Here is a 16482-nt window from a genome sequence, read left to right on the forward strand (position 1 = left end):
TGCAGCAGCTGTTGCTCCTGTTGCTATTGTGGTTGTTGTTGTTGTCAAGCGACTGGCAACCTGCTGCGCCGGCATTGGCAAGCGCTCGACTGGCTTCGCTGGTGAGCATCGTGCTTTTATGCTCGAGTGTAGGTGAGTGTGTGGATGTGCTAGTCCCCTTACGTGTTGTTGGCGGGTATTTGAGTTGTGGAAGTAATTTTGTGTTTCTTTTTAGAGTATTTAACTGAAATGGCAGTAATTGCGGGTAGACATGCGACACAAATATATATACCTATATTGTATGAGAGATGCGGTCGGAAGATGATCTGCTGACTGTTCCCAGAGCATACTGAAATTATGGAGGGAACATTTCTTAAACCTGCTGGCAGTGAATGCTTAACATCAGGAGATGGTGAACCCGATTCACCAATCAATGACGATATAGCGAACGTTCCATTGTTCGATCATTAAGAAGTTCGAATAGCAATATTAGCCTGAAGCACAACAGAGCGGCGGGACCGATGGATTACCGGCCGAGCTATTCAAACACGGCGGCAAATATCTGACAAGGTGCATGCATCAGCTTCTTTGCAGGATATGATCGGACGAAAGCATGCCTGAGGATTGGAATTTAAGTGGGTTCTGCGCGATCCACAATAAGAGAGATCCCACAATATGCGCAAATTACCGAGCGTAGTGTCTGGAAGACTGAAGCCCACTGTCAGCAAACTGATTGGACCTTATCAGTRTGGTTTCAGACCTGGAAAATCCTCTAACGACCAGGTATTTACCATACGCCAAATCCCGGAAAAGGCTCATGAGAAGAGATCGACACACACCACCTCTTCGTCAATTTCAAAGTTGCTTTTGACAGCACGAAAAAGAGCTGCCTTTATACAGCTACGTCTAAGCTTGGTATCCCCCAAAGCGAATACGGCTGTGTAAGCTGACATTGAGTAAGACCAAAAGCTCTGTTAGGAATGGGAATGACCTCTCCGAGCCGTTCGATACCAAACGAGGTTTCAGACAAGGAGACCCTGATATCGTGTGACTTCTTCAATCTATTTCTGGAGAAAGCTAGACCCCAGTAATGCCGAAAATTGTTTAGAATATAGTCCCGCGTCCTATCCCGGACTTCTTTGTTGATTTTCAATAATTATTTTTTTAAACATAGCCTTGGCGGTTAAAGAGCGGGGAATGTCTGGCGACGCGTCTAGGACTATTGAAGGCCCATTGTGACAGCCAGTTATACTGAAATCCCCTCGCTCTATTATGTTCTCTCTCAACCCCCAATGCTGTTCATCAATACAAAGGACTTACGAGACATCACCAAAAAACTCCCAGCCGATAGTTGCCGTTTTTTTTCTTATACAAAGCTTTGCATTCGCGTAGAAGGTGTTCTATATTCTCTTCTTCTTCTATTTTTCGGTGGTTTCAATAATACAAAAATCGTTGTGTGAGATCCTAGCTTTTTGGAAGTCGGATCTACATAACTGAAACGCATCCGAAATCTTAACCGACCGAAGGCTGTGACATCGCAGGAGTTCTCCTAATTATTTTTTATAGGTTTTCTACTGCCACAATAACAACTAGATTTCCTATAAACACAGTAGTTCTCAAAATATGATATTTTTGGGTCAAAATATTGACATTCATATTTATGTGATGTTTCTCTAAACAAGTCAAAAAACATTCTTAGATGAACCACCAATTGCTATCATCACTTAAAACAGTTCCATTCGAATTTCAGACACACACGCACGAATAGTATGCATGAATTGATTGACAAACACGGTCATTAATTTGTCCATCAGCGAAAATCACGGGTGTGCAACCACAACTAGCATAACTCGGCAAATGTTTACACACACACGCACGCACCTCCCAACGTGCATGGAGGTAAACACTTGATTTTGCTTTCAAATAAGCCATGATCAATATTGAACTGTCAGCTGGCGTTGACAATGGCGTCAGACCCTCTGAACTGGCCGAAGTGAACCAGCTGGAGCAATTAATCATCGGTTGCACCCAAAATATGCTAATGCATTGCCATGAAATTTGCTGTAAACAGCAGCGGTACACACCAAACGGCAAACACACTTACAACAACAGCAAACACTGTTTACCCTTTCATACATGGTCGACCGCTGCGGGGGAGAGAGGGGAAAAGTAGTGCAGCGCTGCGGTCTAACTTTTACCGGTGAACTAACAACTACTTCAAAATATATTTACTCACATATGTGTATTCTGTGTGTGTGTTAGTATGTTTGCAAATATAAATCACGGCTAAAGCTTACCTTTCGCTCCTGTTCGTCTTTGGACAGCTGACCGCCGCCAACATTGTTGTTCTCCCCCTCGCCGTCGAGTGGCGTTGGCGTTGTTGGTATATCGCACTCCTCCGTCGGGGGAACGACGCAGCGCAACGAATGCCGATCGAATACCAACATAGCGGGACAACGTTGCAAGCGTGGATAACCGCCCTGGCATTGCCAATAACGGTTGCACGATTTACCCAGTGGCACATTACCGTTGGCATCGTCATTGCAGAGAGCTGTGAGTGAAGGTAAAAACAAATAAAGATAAACAAAAGCAAATATTAGACAACAAGTACAACATGTTAGTGGTAATAAATAGAAATTGTGGTAAAGAAATGGCGAAATCGGAAATTAAGGCATCAAGCATATTGGTCACATAGATCAAATTCTTAATATTAAAATCAAATTATTGAGCATGGCTAGAAACGATTACGGCGGGGAAAAAGACCCCGTTTTGATAATGAACACTACAAACGTATTATGGATAATTATTTAAGGTCATGCATCGGGAATGTCCAGTCCCTTAATTGAGAAGGTATCGCTCCCCAGCTGATTGATGTCTTCGTAAGAGTAAAATATTTCGAGCTGTAGAGCTGAATAGGGAGGGTACAATCTTCCATAAAACAACTGCTGACATACGCCGTTTGACATCGATAATATTGGCCATAACAACCGCGCCGGTAGTTACAAGCGCAGCAAATGGGTCTGGTAATGAATGAGAGATAGGCGAAATATCTCCTTTCTTCATAGTCATCAGATTTGCAATCTGCCTCCTACGTAACTCTAAAGTCATAGGTAATTTCGCCTATCTGGAAACCAGCATTAACACCAACCGCAACGACAGCCTCGAAAGCCAACGCAAAATAACTCTTGACACTTGCTACTTCAGACTGAGTAGGCAAGTCCTCTCTTGACAAACAAAGACCAAATACTCGATGTTACTCACCACCCCCATCCTATTATATGCTGCAGAGACAAGGACGATGAAAACATCTGATTAGTCGACATTTCCAGTTTTCTGCAGAAAGGTTCTCCGGAAGATCTATGGTCCTTCCTTTGCGCATTGGCCCCGGCGAATGCCGCATTCGATGGAACGATAAGCTGTATGAGATAAACGACGACATTGACGTAGTCCGAATGGACGAAAACATTCCAACTCTCAAAGTTTTCGACGCAGTACCCGCCAGGGAAAGCAGAGGAAGAGAAAGACTTCCACTCAGATGGAAATATCAGTTGGAGAATAACATGGTTACACTTGTAATCTACACTTGCAATCGCCAGTTGGTGCCAAACAGTGAAAAGGAAGAACGAATAATCGAATAAGCGGTGTCTACAACAATACAGATGAAGAAAATAAAAGAGCGATTTTGTCTATTCGAAGTTTCATATCTTGATTGATTTATATATCTTTTTAAAGGATGGCCGGATGTGATATTAGGTCAAAAGGTCATTTCTCTGACATATGCCAATAAAGATCTCACTTGGACAACTTAGTACGCCGGTCAACTGTTATACCTAAACCAACTAAACTTGTTAAGAGCAAGCTAGTTCAGTAAATCTTCAGAGCTCTATCTCAGATCAAAAGAATTTCGTAGTCGCAGAGATGCTGGTCATTCGGTAGCAGCAGCTAAGCTCACTCATGGTTGATATATCTAGTGCTCGAAAGCAAGAGAACGAAGGGGATTCAACTCATTTTTAATCTGAGTTAATTGGAACAAAGTTGTTGCTTGTGGCTTTAAATTTAGTATATGAGACTGTCAGATAAATACCAAGCGATTTTGTACAGTGATCTTTATTATATTCTATATTAAAACATATATTGCAGCTTCATTAGAGCTGGTTGTTGGCAAACGCTTGCTATGCTCATGTTAGTTCGAAAGGTCCAGCGCTAAAACGCAAGAGGACAACGAAAGTCTCAAATCGTTTTAAATATGTTAAAATTGGATGTTAAAATAGATCTTCATATTCAGTAGATGTAGAGTATATATCAAACGATGTGGACCATTTTTGCAAGAAAATTGCCTGAAAGAGAGCGGAACTTATTGTGCTAAGTTTTGTTTACATACCTACACTTAAGTTTAGGTGTCTATTTGTAGGTCATATAAGACTTTAAAATAGAAATGATTTTCAATTCCAATTGCTCTCTATTTTCAAAATCTACTAAGAGGCCTTGTAGAGCTTTGTACATAGCTTCTTTTTTTTTTTTTTTTTTTTTTTTTTTTTTTTTTTTTTTTTTTTTTTTTTTTTTTTTGTTTTTTTTTGAAATTGGAGTGAAACGAAATTTTGTGCAACCGTAAGTTACATCGGTTCCTTAGTTTCATTTCCAGAGCAATCACCATCATCATCAATCACCCTAATTTTATTAGTTTTATGTTTCTAATATTAGTCCATAGGAGTTAACTATCCTCAGTTTTCAAATACCACTATATGAAACCTTCATACGTAGTTTTGAGATAAGGACCGAATTTTTTTATTAAATCTTTCGAAGCTTACGTTAGGTGCTTTTGAAGGCCCTTAAGCCTCTAATAACATGATTACGTTCAAGTTTTCAGTATTGAAATTTAAATAAGTTGTTTTTGGCTGCGTAAAATTTCAATCATCACGATATAAAATTTTTTATAGGCTCGAATAATACTAAAGACGCATATGTTCTATCAATATCTTCTTCAATACCCAAGCTACGACGCATGCTTAGCACCTACCTATTTAAATGGTTCGGTAGTGATGCAATATTACATGAATCTTCCTTCAAAAATTCACACCAAGGCCCACAAACCAAAAACCAAAACTACCAAGCACAATGGTGACTAGCCTGAGAACCATTTAGTTAGCTATGCTTGTTGTTGTTGTCTAACTTTAACAAGGTAGGCACGAAGCGTTGAAAATGAATTTCAGTTCAATTCAACGCGGCGATTACATCGTAACAACAACAACAAAAGCAACAAAACACATGTAAGTGCTAGTACACTGCCATAACACCAGTGCATCTTCACTTCACTTCAATACACATAGGTACATACATATATATAGATATATAGTCGCACTTACGATGCTTCTGACAACCATCTACATTTTCCGGCCAATCGCAGCTGTGGGCATTCTCATTGTACAGCAGACCGCCGATGCAAAGCTGCTCCGTGGCGGTGCCATTCCAGCAGGTCCAATAACGTGTGCAGGATGTCTCATGCCCGAAAATGCCGTATAACCAGTCGCAATGTTCCGTCGATAGGGGACCATCTGAAAGTACAAAGCAAAAGAGTTGAATAAAAAAAATTGAAAGTTATCAATGTAAATGTGTCCACGTGTGTGTTCGCTTGTAAGCAATAAAGTGCGAGTAAATGCTGACGTTTATGAAACCGGAGCACAAGCCGAGCATAAAGCCAAACAAGACGCGCTGTATTGAGTGTTACGGCGTAGAGCAGCAGCGCCAACACTTTGCTAGCTCACCAGCTGACCAGCTGGCTAGATTGCCAGCGTGTCACTGAATAAGCTTGCTTCGGCTCTCGTTAATGAATTGGCTGCCGGTAATGCGAGGCTTTGCGCCGCTGCCAGCACAGTCGAAGATGCAGCCATACAATCCGTTTAAATTGTTGCTTGCTACACTCCAAACCCACTCCACTTCCCTTCCTCACGCATTTTCACATAGCAAAGTTAGATTTAATACTCGGTGTCCTAGTAAGGTGTACGACAGTCATAAATTGGCTTCTGTTGTTCTACTCGGTATTTTCAGTATTTTCGGCCTGATTTACGCTCATTGCCGTTTTCGTTGCACACACATGCTTTACCACACGCTTTGTGGCATAAACTCTTTGTGTTGCTTGGAGAAAAAGTCTGTCCGTAAGTGTTTCTGTGCGCTTGGCCGGATTAGCCGAAAAGTTCTGGCGTATTTGCATGCTTATATGCAGATCTTGGCACAAAAGTACGCTTGAACTCGGTAAACAAATTGAAAGTTGAGCACGCAAATCGGTGTGGTAAGCTGATTGTTTTTAGCCGCTCAGGCGATGTTGCTCTCTAATTTGTCTTGTGCGGTTTTGAGGTGAGGAAGGGTATAACATTTTTCGGTTAGAACGTTGCTTGATTCCCTGAAGTTAAACTGGTTGAATTATGAATATAAGAGGAGTAAAAATTTTGGTTGAATAGTCTCTGACAGAATTTTCAATGATACAAATTTTCAAATTTTATTTTATTTTTTTTTTTTTGAATTATTATTTGAGATGAAACTGAGAACCTATCGCACTGGAAACGCGATTAAATTATCAAACTTCGTTTATTGTCACCAAAAATAACTCCATTATAAACCAATTAGTACAACAAATTTTAAGAAGTCCTCACTGAACCCTAATACATAGTCCTAACTATTTTAGAGGTTCCTTATTCTTTTCTATAAATAATTTTAATATAATTTCGTTTACATCGTCATGTGTCATGAGAAACAATGGCGGATTCACGGAGGGGTTTAGGTGTCAAATCCTACAAAAGCGGAAACTTCAATTCAAATTCATTTGAGATATGTTGACAAAGGCAGGTCATTTCCCGAGAAGTGTGTAATCCACCACTTGTAACTACTTTTCCTCTCTCTGAAACTTAAACATTGTTTTCCAAAAACCGGGAAATGAACTACTGATTCATCGAATGTAGTCAATCCCTAAAGGTATTTGCCTACAATTGAGACGGATTAGATTCACTAATATTCAACAATGTGAAAAGTTGGTTCTCAAGGGCCTAAATTGAGTTAATTGTCTTCAGAAACAAACTAAAGCAGCTTGTAGCATTGAATAATCGCTCCCACTCGCTACGCTTATAGTGCATCCTGCAGAAGACAGGAATCTGATCGACAGAATACTATCGGTTCTGCGATCTAGCAACCTAGACACTGTAGCATGCAAAATATGAGAATTCGGTCGGCAGAGTATTGTGAATTTGCGATCTTACAGCCGAGACACCGGAGCATCTACAATATGGAAATATCGTCGACGGAATAAAGTAATGACCACGCAGCCGAGACTTAGGAGAAATCGGTAGAGACTGCCAAGTCAGAGGCGAAATGTATCCGCAAAGAATGTATGCATAATTCATTAGCATTGTCCGGTTTTGCTTGGAAAAGTTAATTTTATAAAGGGGGGCACAAAGAACCAAACGTTACTGTCGTACCCCAACTTGAATGTACCATCTAACTAATCAAATTCTTCTATTTAGTGTAATTCTCCATTGTATACGCAGAATGTTCAGCTAAACTTATTATCGGGTTACTCCAGTAGAGGTACTTTTTTCAATAGACTATTTTTCGCCCGAATACACGACGTCCAGCGCGGCGACGAACATAGCTTTTACAGGAACTGAAGCTGCTAGAACTTTCCAAGCGTTATTGCTTCGCTCTAGGCTAGTTAAAAAGATCCAAGAAGATTCAACGTTCCAAATTTGGCTCAGCGATGAGGCTCATTTCTGGCTCAAAGGGTATGTAGACAAGCATATTTGCCGCATTTGGGACGAAAATAACCGATTCTTTGATGCCTGAACTTAATGCTCGTGTTCTCAGCGACATTTGGTTTCAATAAGATGGCGCCACTTACCACACATGACATCAATCAATGGATTTATTAAGAAAACACTTAGGTGACCAGATAAATTCACTTTTTGGGCACATCGAGATATCACACCGTCTATGCGGAAAATTCCACATCGATTCAGGCCTTGGAGTAAAACAACCAGCGTGTCATTCGCCAGTCGAAATGCTCGAACGGGTCATCGAAAATGTGACCCATTGAATGGAACATCTGAGACGCAGCCGCGGAGAATAGTTGAAAGATATAAATATCAATGAATGTTCTTTCGAATGATAATAAACAGACCGCATTAAATTTAAAGTTTCTGTGTTTTTTCCTTTAAAGGGAAGGAAACGGCGAAGTGGGTCATCCTTTTTGAAGCTTTTCCAAATTTACCTACTAAACAAGAAAGAAGATCGATATTGTTCGACAAGATTTCGGTACAAATATTAAGTGAGGTCCTCTTAACTATGGTTGTATCTTACGAGAAAACCTCTTTAATGAATCTTGGAGAGATTCTGTTAGAATATTATGTTGCGCTACATAGATATAGGACAGTTCATTGAGACCCATATACATATCTTTCAGTTTCAAAGAAAAACGGTATCTAAAATACTGTAGTGTCTCTTACCCGAATCTAATCCATTCATATCTAGCAACTATAACGACCATAACCTCACCTCAAATCTTCACTAAATTCGCACGAAAAACTAACCAGAAACTGAACTCCAGCGCGAACACCTGCTATGCCACATTTCAATTATCCGTTGTCTCCGTGTGTGCATTACCAATGTACGGCTGAGCAAATAATAACTGTAATAGCGGTTCGTGTTTGCATAAATGTACCTTTGGCATAGACAACAAAAAGAAACAAAGCGACCGGCCGGCGGCACAGTAACGGCAGAGCTTAACTTGCGTGTTTGCCGAAGCTTTGTTGCCACAAACACACACACACACACACACGAACACGAGCACGCATACGCGCCGCCGCAATTAGTCCAACTACACCACAATAAAATTCTAATATGCAAACTAAAACTGTACGAAATTGTCGCTGCGGTTTGGCGAGTAAAAACTTTTCGTGCCACATACAACATTGTGGCAATGTGAGCGCGTGGACGCCACAAAGCGTGCCACAACGGTGCACAAATACGCACACGTCTCACAGCGCCACTCAGCGCAAGTCGCCACTAAATGACGCGCACACACGCACACATGCATATACACATGTTGCAACCGGTGCGCGTGTGTGCAACAACAGTGAAGCCATTAAAGTGGAATCCACACCGGAAAAACGCACACAGCCGCACAGCGACCGCAAGCGATAGCTGCCACACAACAAACACACGCACGCACATACACATACACGTGCGCTTCTTTGCATATGTGTATGTGTGCGTGTGTATGTACATCGATATTGGCACGCATCGATTGCATTGCCTTGTCACATTTGGCCAATTGTGGTAAGTTGCATGTTGCAATACGGCGCATAACGTGCAACGACAATACAGCAAAAACTTTTAATAAGCAGCATAGTCGCCGGTGCAATGCTACGCTGCCGGCGTGTATGTGTGTGTGTGCGTTTGTGGCATAAAGGCAAACAGCATGCCACACAATGGCACTCAAATGACGCGTGTTGCAAGTGAATGCAATGGCTCCATATGTTGCACGACTTTTTCCAGCAGCTCAACTTGTTTGCAGCTACGCTTGCCAGTGTTTGCGTGTGTATGCGTGTGTGTGGCAACCGCAACAGCGTCAACAGTAAACATAAAATTTCAACGAACCACACTGAATCTCACACGCCCAGGCACGAAGCCCCCATTTAGGCGGCATAAACTGCATGCACCTTAAATTCAATTTACACCGAACACCTGACCCACACCCTGCACCCTTTCGCTTCCCTTCGATTCCCCGCACACAATGCACACTGTACTCACTCGCTAATTGCTTGCCCTCGCAATAGTTGGCGCGCCACGGATAATCACAGCCTTCTGTAACGCCACGGTGCTTGCCGGCAAAGACCAGTCCATTGGGGCAATCGTAAAGCTCCGGCTGATTGCTGACACACTCCCAATAACGGTCACAATAGACTTCATCGCCAACCACACGGCCTTTCACCTTGCACGGATCCTCTTGGTTGCCCTTCAGCTGTTGCCCGGCCACGCCGCTCGCTGCAAAATAGAGAACAAAACAAAGAAGAAGAGAGCTGTTAAAATAATTGTTACTGTTGCGATTAGTGATAGTGATAGAAAGAGAAAACAGAGAGGGAGAAAAAATATGGAAAGTTGTTGGTATTGTATGCATCCAAATTTTTGGTCACATTGTTTGGTGTGCAGCAAGTTGCCACTGATTTTTATTTACTTCCTTTTACATATATGTACATATACATACATATCTATGTATCGTTCGTTTCGAACTCAAAGAATAGAGCTTATTGTCAAAAATTCACAGTTAGCTGGGTATATACATATGTATGTGGGCACCTCAGGTGCTGTTTTAGTTTCGCGATCTCAGTCAATATTCTGGTTGCATATTTGTGGACATTTCTCTGGTTTCAGTTTTTTCACTGAACGCAAATTTCACGAAATTTGTTGTCGTTGCATTCCGCTAATCGCAACACGGAAATGTATTGTTGTCTACAGCTACAGCCATCTGGCTAGCTAATTGGGTCAAAACTTTAGCGAATATTTTATTTGAAGTATTCCGCTTTCCTGTTATGCTAGAAGGGAAAATGCAGTAGAGCGGTTTGATTTTTTTTTCTTTTTTTTTTTATAAAAAGGCGTTAGCGGGATATGTTCTATCATTCTGACAATTTTGCCTTAAAGAATATGGATCTAAAACCGGTGAGAAGCCAACAATTTTACAAAATTATAAAAACTCTTCCTCTGTTTTGCCCAGCCCGGAGAGTCCCTGGAGACAGCCTCTACGGTTTGTTTCGATTGACAGTGAGTATAGGAGATCTAAGTAACCAAATACTTCCATGCAGGATGGTACCAGATTCCTCGTCTTGGTTTTTATTTTGTTCTTTTGAGTCTCCGCTTCAAGCCCCTACCTCTGGCAGTTGCCCTTTTTGAAACTCTTGGTTATACATATATGCAAGCACGGAGGCCAGCAGAGGATTGACACAAGTCGTTTTGGAAACTTATGTTCAGAGCCCGGTTCGGGCACGATTTAGGAGCTCTTTTGAACCTGTGCGACTAAAGAATTACGGCGACGTACATTGATCGTACTTAAAGACCTACTAGGGTTTTAACGAGACGGAAGTCAGAACGGCATTAGCCTTCCAGCCATTTCGATAAGCTATCACTCTTACCTATTGGGGTAACAGAACACTGCCCTCTCCAGCCCTTTGTCAAACTGATCCGTTTCGAAGCTCCAGTACACTATAATTAGGATCTTACTGGCCACAATTCTAATGCGCGCTTATCAAGGATTTTCGTCGGCAACCCCTTTGTGGGTTGTGGACGCTTATTTAAAGGCGGCATCTTTTTACCTCTGCTACCTACACCTACTTAATATTAATAAATAAGAGCATCATCTGCCCAAAACGTTTCAGTAATCAAGTTCTAAAAAGAATTGCTTTCTCATGCCTCTTAACTATTCAACTCTTGAATTCTATCCATTGAAGCTATGAGTTGGTTGGGATTTTCGAATAGGGTTCTTGGAGACCTTCAGTAATTGTAGAACCCAGAACCCATATTTACCTTCAATATATCAAAAATCAGTAACAAGCGTAGTGCCACCAATAAAATTTATTACACGCGGCAGCCTAGTGAAAACAGACTTAATTGCCCTTTTACATCCATTTTTATACGCTGAGCAGGGTATATAGAGTTGGCCAAAAAATGTGTAACCACCTGAGGAAAACGTCAGAGACCCAATAAAATATTTGTATACAAATGATCAGCTTGATGAACTGAGCCATCAATCTATATTAGCGCGAGCTAGTCCCTCAGTTGTTCAGATATTTGCACAAGTCCTTTTTTTTTTTTTTTTCTAAGAAGCTGTTCACTTATCGAAACCACTGAAATCAGGCCAGTAAAGCATATAACTGTCATACAAACTGAAATATTATAGGTAGGTTAGCACTTGATGTGCCATTTTGATATACTATTATATTTCACCTTCTCTCTCGAACCATTTTGAGGTTTCGATGAAACTACAAATGTCTGATATACTTTTAATGGAAACCCAAGAATCAAGAATTGGTGCTTGATGGATTCTAAGTGTTTAGTGTCGGATCTGTGCTAGAGCTGGGCATTCGCAGAGAAAGTGGAAGACTGTTTCCTTGTTCCCTGCTACTCCGCAGCCTCGGCAAATGCCGTTGTAGGGCATACCCATTTTGGACGCATGTTCCCCAAATGGCCAGTGCCCTGTTGTGGTAGCTGTTACTCTGTAGATGCTTTTTCTTGACCTATTTAATAAGTCATTGGTTCTTTTCCTGTCATATGGTGGCCACAATGGTTTAGTTATGATGGATTTTGTAATATTTTTCCAGCTGTTATTTGCAACTTGTTGAAATTGTCTATTGATCTCTCCTTTGATCGATCCTAGCGGGCTTGGTATTAGCTCCTCCTCGGATTCCTTGAGGAAATGTTCCTGTGGCCGGGAACCTTCTTCAAGTCTAGTTGGAGCTTGTCTTTTTTGAGCTTAATGCTCTCTTGCAGTTGTAATAAAGTCTTTATACTAGAAACTTTTTCAGACGAATCTTCACGAAATTTTATATGTTTTACTGTCAAAGGCAACGGTAGAATCAACGAAGAAATTGTCCAAATCGGTCCACTATAACACATAGCTGAAATTCAAACTGAACGATGAAAAATAAGCTCTTGTGTGAAATCCTTTGTATTTACAAAGGTTATTATAACTTGTTTGCAAACGAGCATTTAACATTTTTGCTTGTTGTGCATTGTAATTGTTGTCCTTTAAATAGTATTTCTCGCCGTCAAAGTTATTGTTGGCGAAATTTTACTGTTGTTAATTTCGTGTCATTGAAATTGACACTTTCGTGACGTTTGCGTGACACAAGGAAAATCGCGCATTATTTAGTTTACAAGTAGCAAATTTGAAACATATATTTCTAACAAACAGGAATATATATGTATCATTTCAGAGATATTTCGACTTTAGCGTCATCTCTCTGCCATATTTTTAGTTCGTAATCAAACTCAAATATAAACTAAATCTTCTGACAAATATGACTTTTGGAAACGTGTTTAACTTCTAGGTTAATATTTGGTCTAAAAATTTTATCAGCTGAGGTAGGTTCCATATATTAATTAAATTAGAAGTAAATATAATTACTGAAAAGAAATCGAGCTTGGCGCCTACTACAACTCCTACTGCAGTTACTTCCATATTTTATGTTTTGAATTTGTGATCCATCTGACGTATTCAATTAAATATTGCTGCCTAGTTGTCAAATTATTCTCTTCCGTACACTAATATGTGTACATTTCTACAGCTACCCTATAATTATGCAAAGTATTTAATTGTTTTACCACTTAATAATACTATGACCCTTAATTTGTAGCCAATAAATTATTTTTAGTCACATTAGAGTATATAATTTGTATTGCTCACATATCATAAAAATCATAAAAAGTGCTTCGACGCAAAAGAAACTCGCTAATAAATGTCGCATGTGCCTGGCTTTATTAACCAGCGTGTAGGTTCTAATCATAAAATGCTAAATTACACTGTAGAACATAAATTTTCACACGCCCACATTGTTGGCTAACAATTTCCACATTAAAGTAATTACCGTTGCCTCACCTGAAATATGTGAGAGACAACGAGGCCGCAATAATAAAGCAAAGTGGACACAGACGAGCCAATATAAAGCCTGAAATATTATACACATATAAGTATATACATATATGTATATAATATATATTATATATATATTCAAAAACACATGTGAATGTATGTGGCTATGTGGACGCTTTCGTGCCACACGCAAGCTGCCGTAGGTAATAGAGCTGGTCACTCTTTACAGCTAGATAGTAGAGTGGAATGGTGGCGAAATGACATTGAATAAAGGTAGTAAACAACCAGCCGTACTAGTAGTAGCTGTTGTTGTTTTTACTGCTTTGTTGAAGTAAAACTTAAATGTCAGCAATAAAAGTTTTATCACCAGAGTTCTTTAAATATTTACGGCACACTGCAGGAACACTAAACAAAGCGAACAAAAATTCATTGGTGAACATGTGTGCGGTTGTGTGTATGTAGTTGTTTGTAGTAAGTGTGCATGTAGCAAGTGATCCTATAATATATGTTACTATATGTGATTGTGTGGGAATCGTACTCGCCGCTGTGGGTGTAATAAAAGCAAAGCGTTGTCACAGGCGGCTTTTGATAAACTTTTATTAGCTTAAGATTGGCTGGTGAGCCAAAGAACTAACTGCCAGTATTTTATGCTTTTATAGTGTTGTGATCTAGACATGGTCATAATCATGATTATTCCGGGCCACACGGGTGATTCACGTGATTTATAATATTTATTGTTGTAGCTCCGTTTCGTTTGGTTGCTCGCAATAAAACTTTAGTAAAGCTCAGCAAGTGTCCTAATGCGCAAGGAAAGCCGCCAAAGCAGGTTAAAGGAGTCGGAATAATACGGTAAATAAATAAATTAAAGAAATGTTTGCGGTAAGCGGGTGGTTGTGGGGGTAGTGGAAGTGAGTAAGTGTAAGATAAAGAAACTTTCAAGCAAGAGGTGGCAGTTTCGGTTAACAAATAGATTATATTATAAACTTGTTCCTTTGGACAATGGAAATGTACATTTTTTAAAATAAGTGGTTTGAAAGAATATGATAAAACGTATTTATTATATAAAAAAAAATGATGATCGTTATATTTCAAAATCTAATAATAAAAACTTTTCTCTGCACTGCGTATACGCAACTTTAGAAAACCGATGCTCCTAGTATTTAATAGTTAACAAAAATTACGTATACGCAATGTAGAGACCTTCAAGTAGAGTATTTATAAAAATTCAAATACCCAGAGAGAAAATAGTTTATAAACACTGGAGACTGCAACACTTTTGTACTCATATTCATATCAGAACACCTCAAGTACTCCAAGAAGCTCGTAAGACAATCGCAAATGTTTATTTCAGAACTGTTGAGTGAGTGGTGATATTTTTTAAGTTTTGATAAGGATTAACTTTATTATGGTAAATTAAGACTTATTTTCAGAACATTAACCGATCTTTACCTCAAAGCATGTAGCAGCTACTTGGGTATGTAAACCCCAAGCATTAACTAAAAATTAACAACTTTCGTATTATTCACATTACTCCATCTAACGATACCAAACAATTTTCGTGCAAGATTCATCATTTCATTTTTTAACTATGAAGCAGATAACTGGTTACACATACCCAAAACATTAACCAGAAAGTAACTTATTTTTTTTTTTGAGAAATATGAATTGAATTGTTTTACGCCTGAAGCAGATAATTGGTTATGCATACCCCAAATATTAACCAGAAATTACCTACTTTCATATTATTCAAAAGTCGTTATTCTAACGATAGCAACCAACTTTCATTTTATTTGTTAAGCATGAACCAGTCAATTGGTTACACATACCCAAAACATTAACCAGAAAATAACTTATTTATTCACAGGTCCTCCATCTAACGATAGCAAACAAATTTCGAGCAAATTTCATTCAAAATGTTTAGGCATGAACTGGTTACACATATCCAAAACATTAACCAGAAAGTCCCTCATTTTTTCACAATTCCTCCACAAAATTCCTCCATCGATAGCAAACTATTTTCAAAAAAAGATTTCTTTCAATTTTTTCTTGAATGCATAACCTTGAAGTAAAGAGTAATTTACGATTCCTAAATTTTCTTCCGAAAATTATTATTTTTGTAGTTTGATTTGCATAAATATTTTTTTTTTTATATAAAACAGCATTTGCATTATTATAGAATCCATGCTACAAGTTTAACCAAAAATTTTACACACTTTAAACAGTAGCAACGCATTCCTACAGGGTCATTCCACCTCTTCTATAAACATTTATTCGCATTGCGAGACCTCAAACGAATACGCATGAGCACGCACAAACACATACGAAAAATTAGTTTGTTCAATTTAGCGGAAGTGCGTAAATTCATTTCCGTTTAATGCTTAAATGGCGCAGCTAGCCGCCACAAGCGGTCAATAGCAACCGCTATTGCAAATCACACATACACACCCATGCTCACAAAGGTCAAACGAAAGGTAAACATATGTGAGTGCGTTTGAGTATATAAGCATATGAACTTATAATAGTAAATCGCTAAATCCAGCGGCGTAAAACTTTTGCGGACCAAACAGTGATTAGAAAAGGTGGATTTCATGTCTTTGTAGAGGCTATAAATATAAGGTGGTGTGTGTGTGGTGTACACTGACTTGTTTGACTGCATCCGTGTACTGCTTCCGGGTGTGAGCGCTCAAGTGGGTCACTTAAAATTAAAGGAAATATTATAGCTTGTAGGTCAATCGGTGTTGTGACAATATTTAGACAAAATATTTATGTGTGAGTATTTATAATAAGTGTACAGCACACCTTCGTTAAAATGAGCTTAAACTCTGCCACCAACAATATGGCAATAAACACAACTAAGCACACTTTTTCCAAAAGAC

The 16482-nt window shown here is 39.4% G+C and overlaps 1 protein-coding gene across 3 annotated transcripts in view; it reads right to left on the reverse strand.

The window, feature by feature from the left end:
• Window positions 1-16482, reverse strand: part of LOC108967571 (chondroitin proteoglycan-2-like) — a 202742-nt gene that overhangs the window by 18554 nt on the left and 167706 nt on the right. For all 3 annotated transcript variants that reach the window (XM_018931085.1, XM_018931083.1, XM_018931084.1), the window contains exons 3-5: window positions 9775-10008; window positions 5343-5531; window positions 2277-2530 (exon numbers count right to left, since the gene is read on the reverse strand). In XM_018931085.1, coding sequence (XP_018786630.1) covers window positions 2277-2530; window positions 5343-5531; window positions 9775-10008 — 677 coding nt within the window. The remainder of the gene's footprint in view (window positions 1-2276; window positions 2531-5342; window positions 5532-9774; window positions 10009-16482) is intronic.

This window comes from Bactrocera latifrons, unplaced genomic scaffold, assembly GCF_001853355.1.
Source record: "Bactrocera latifrons isolate USDA-ARS-PBARC rearing strain unplaced genomic scaffold, ASM185335v1 scaffold_19, whole genome shotgun sequence".
In the NCBI taxonomy this organism is placed as follows: domain Eukaryota; kingdom Metazoa; phylum Arthropoda; class Insecta; order Diptera; family Tephritidae; genus Bactrocera; species Bactrocera latifrons.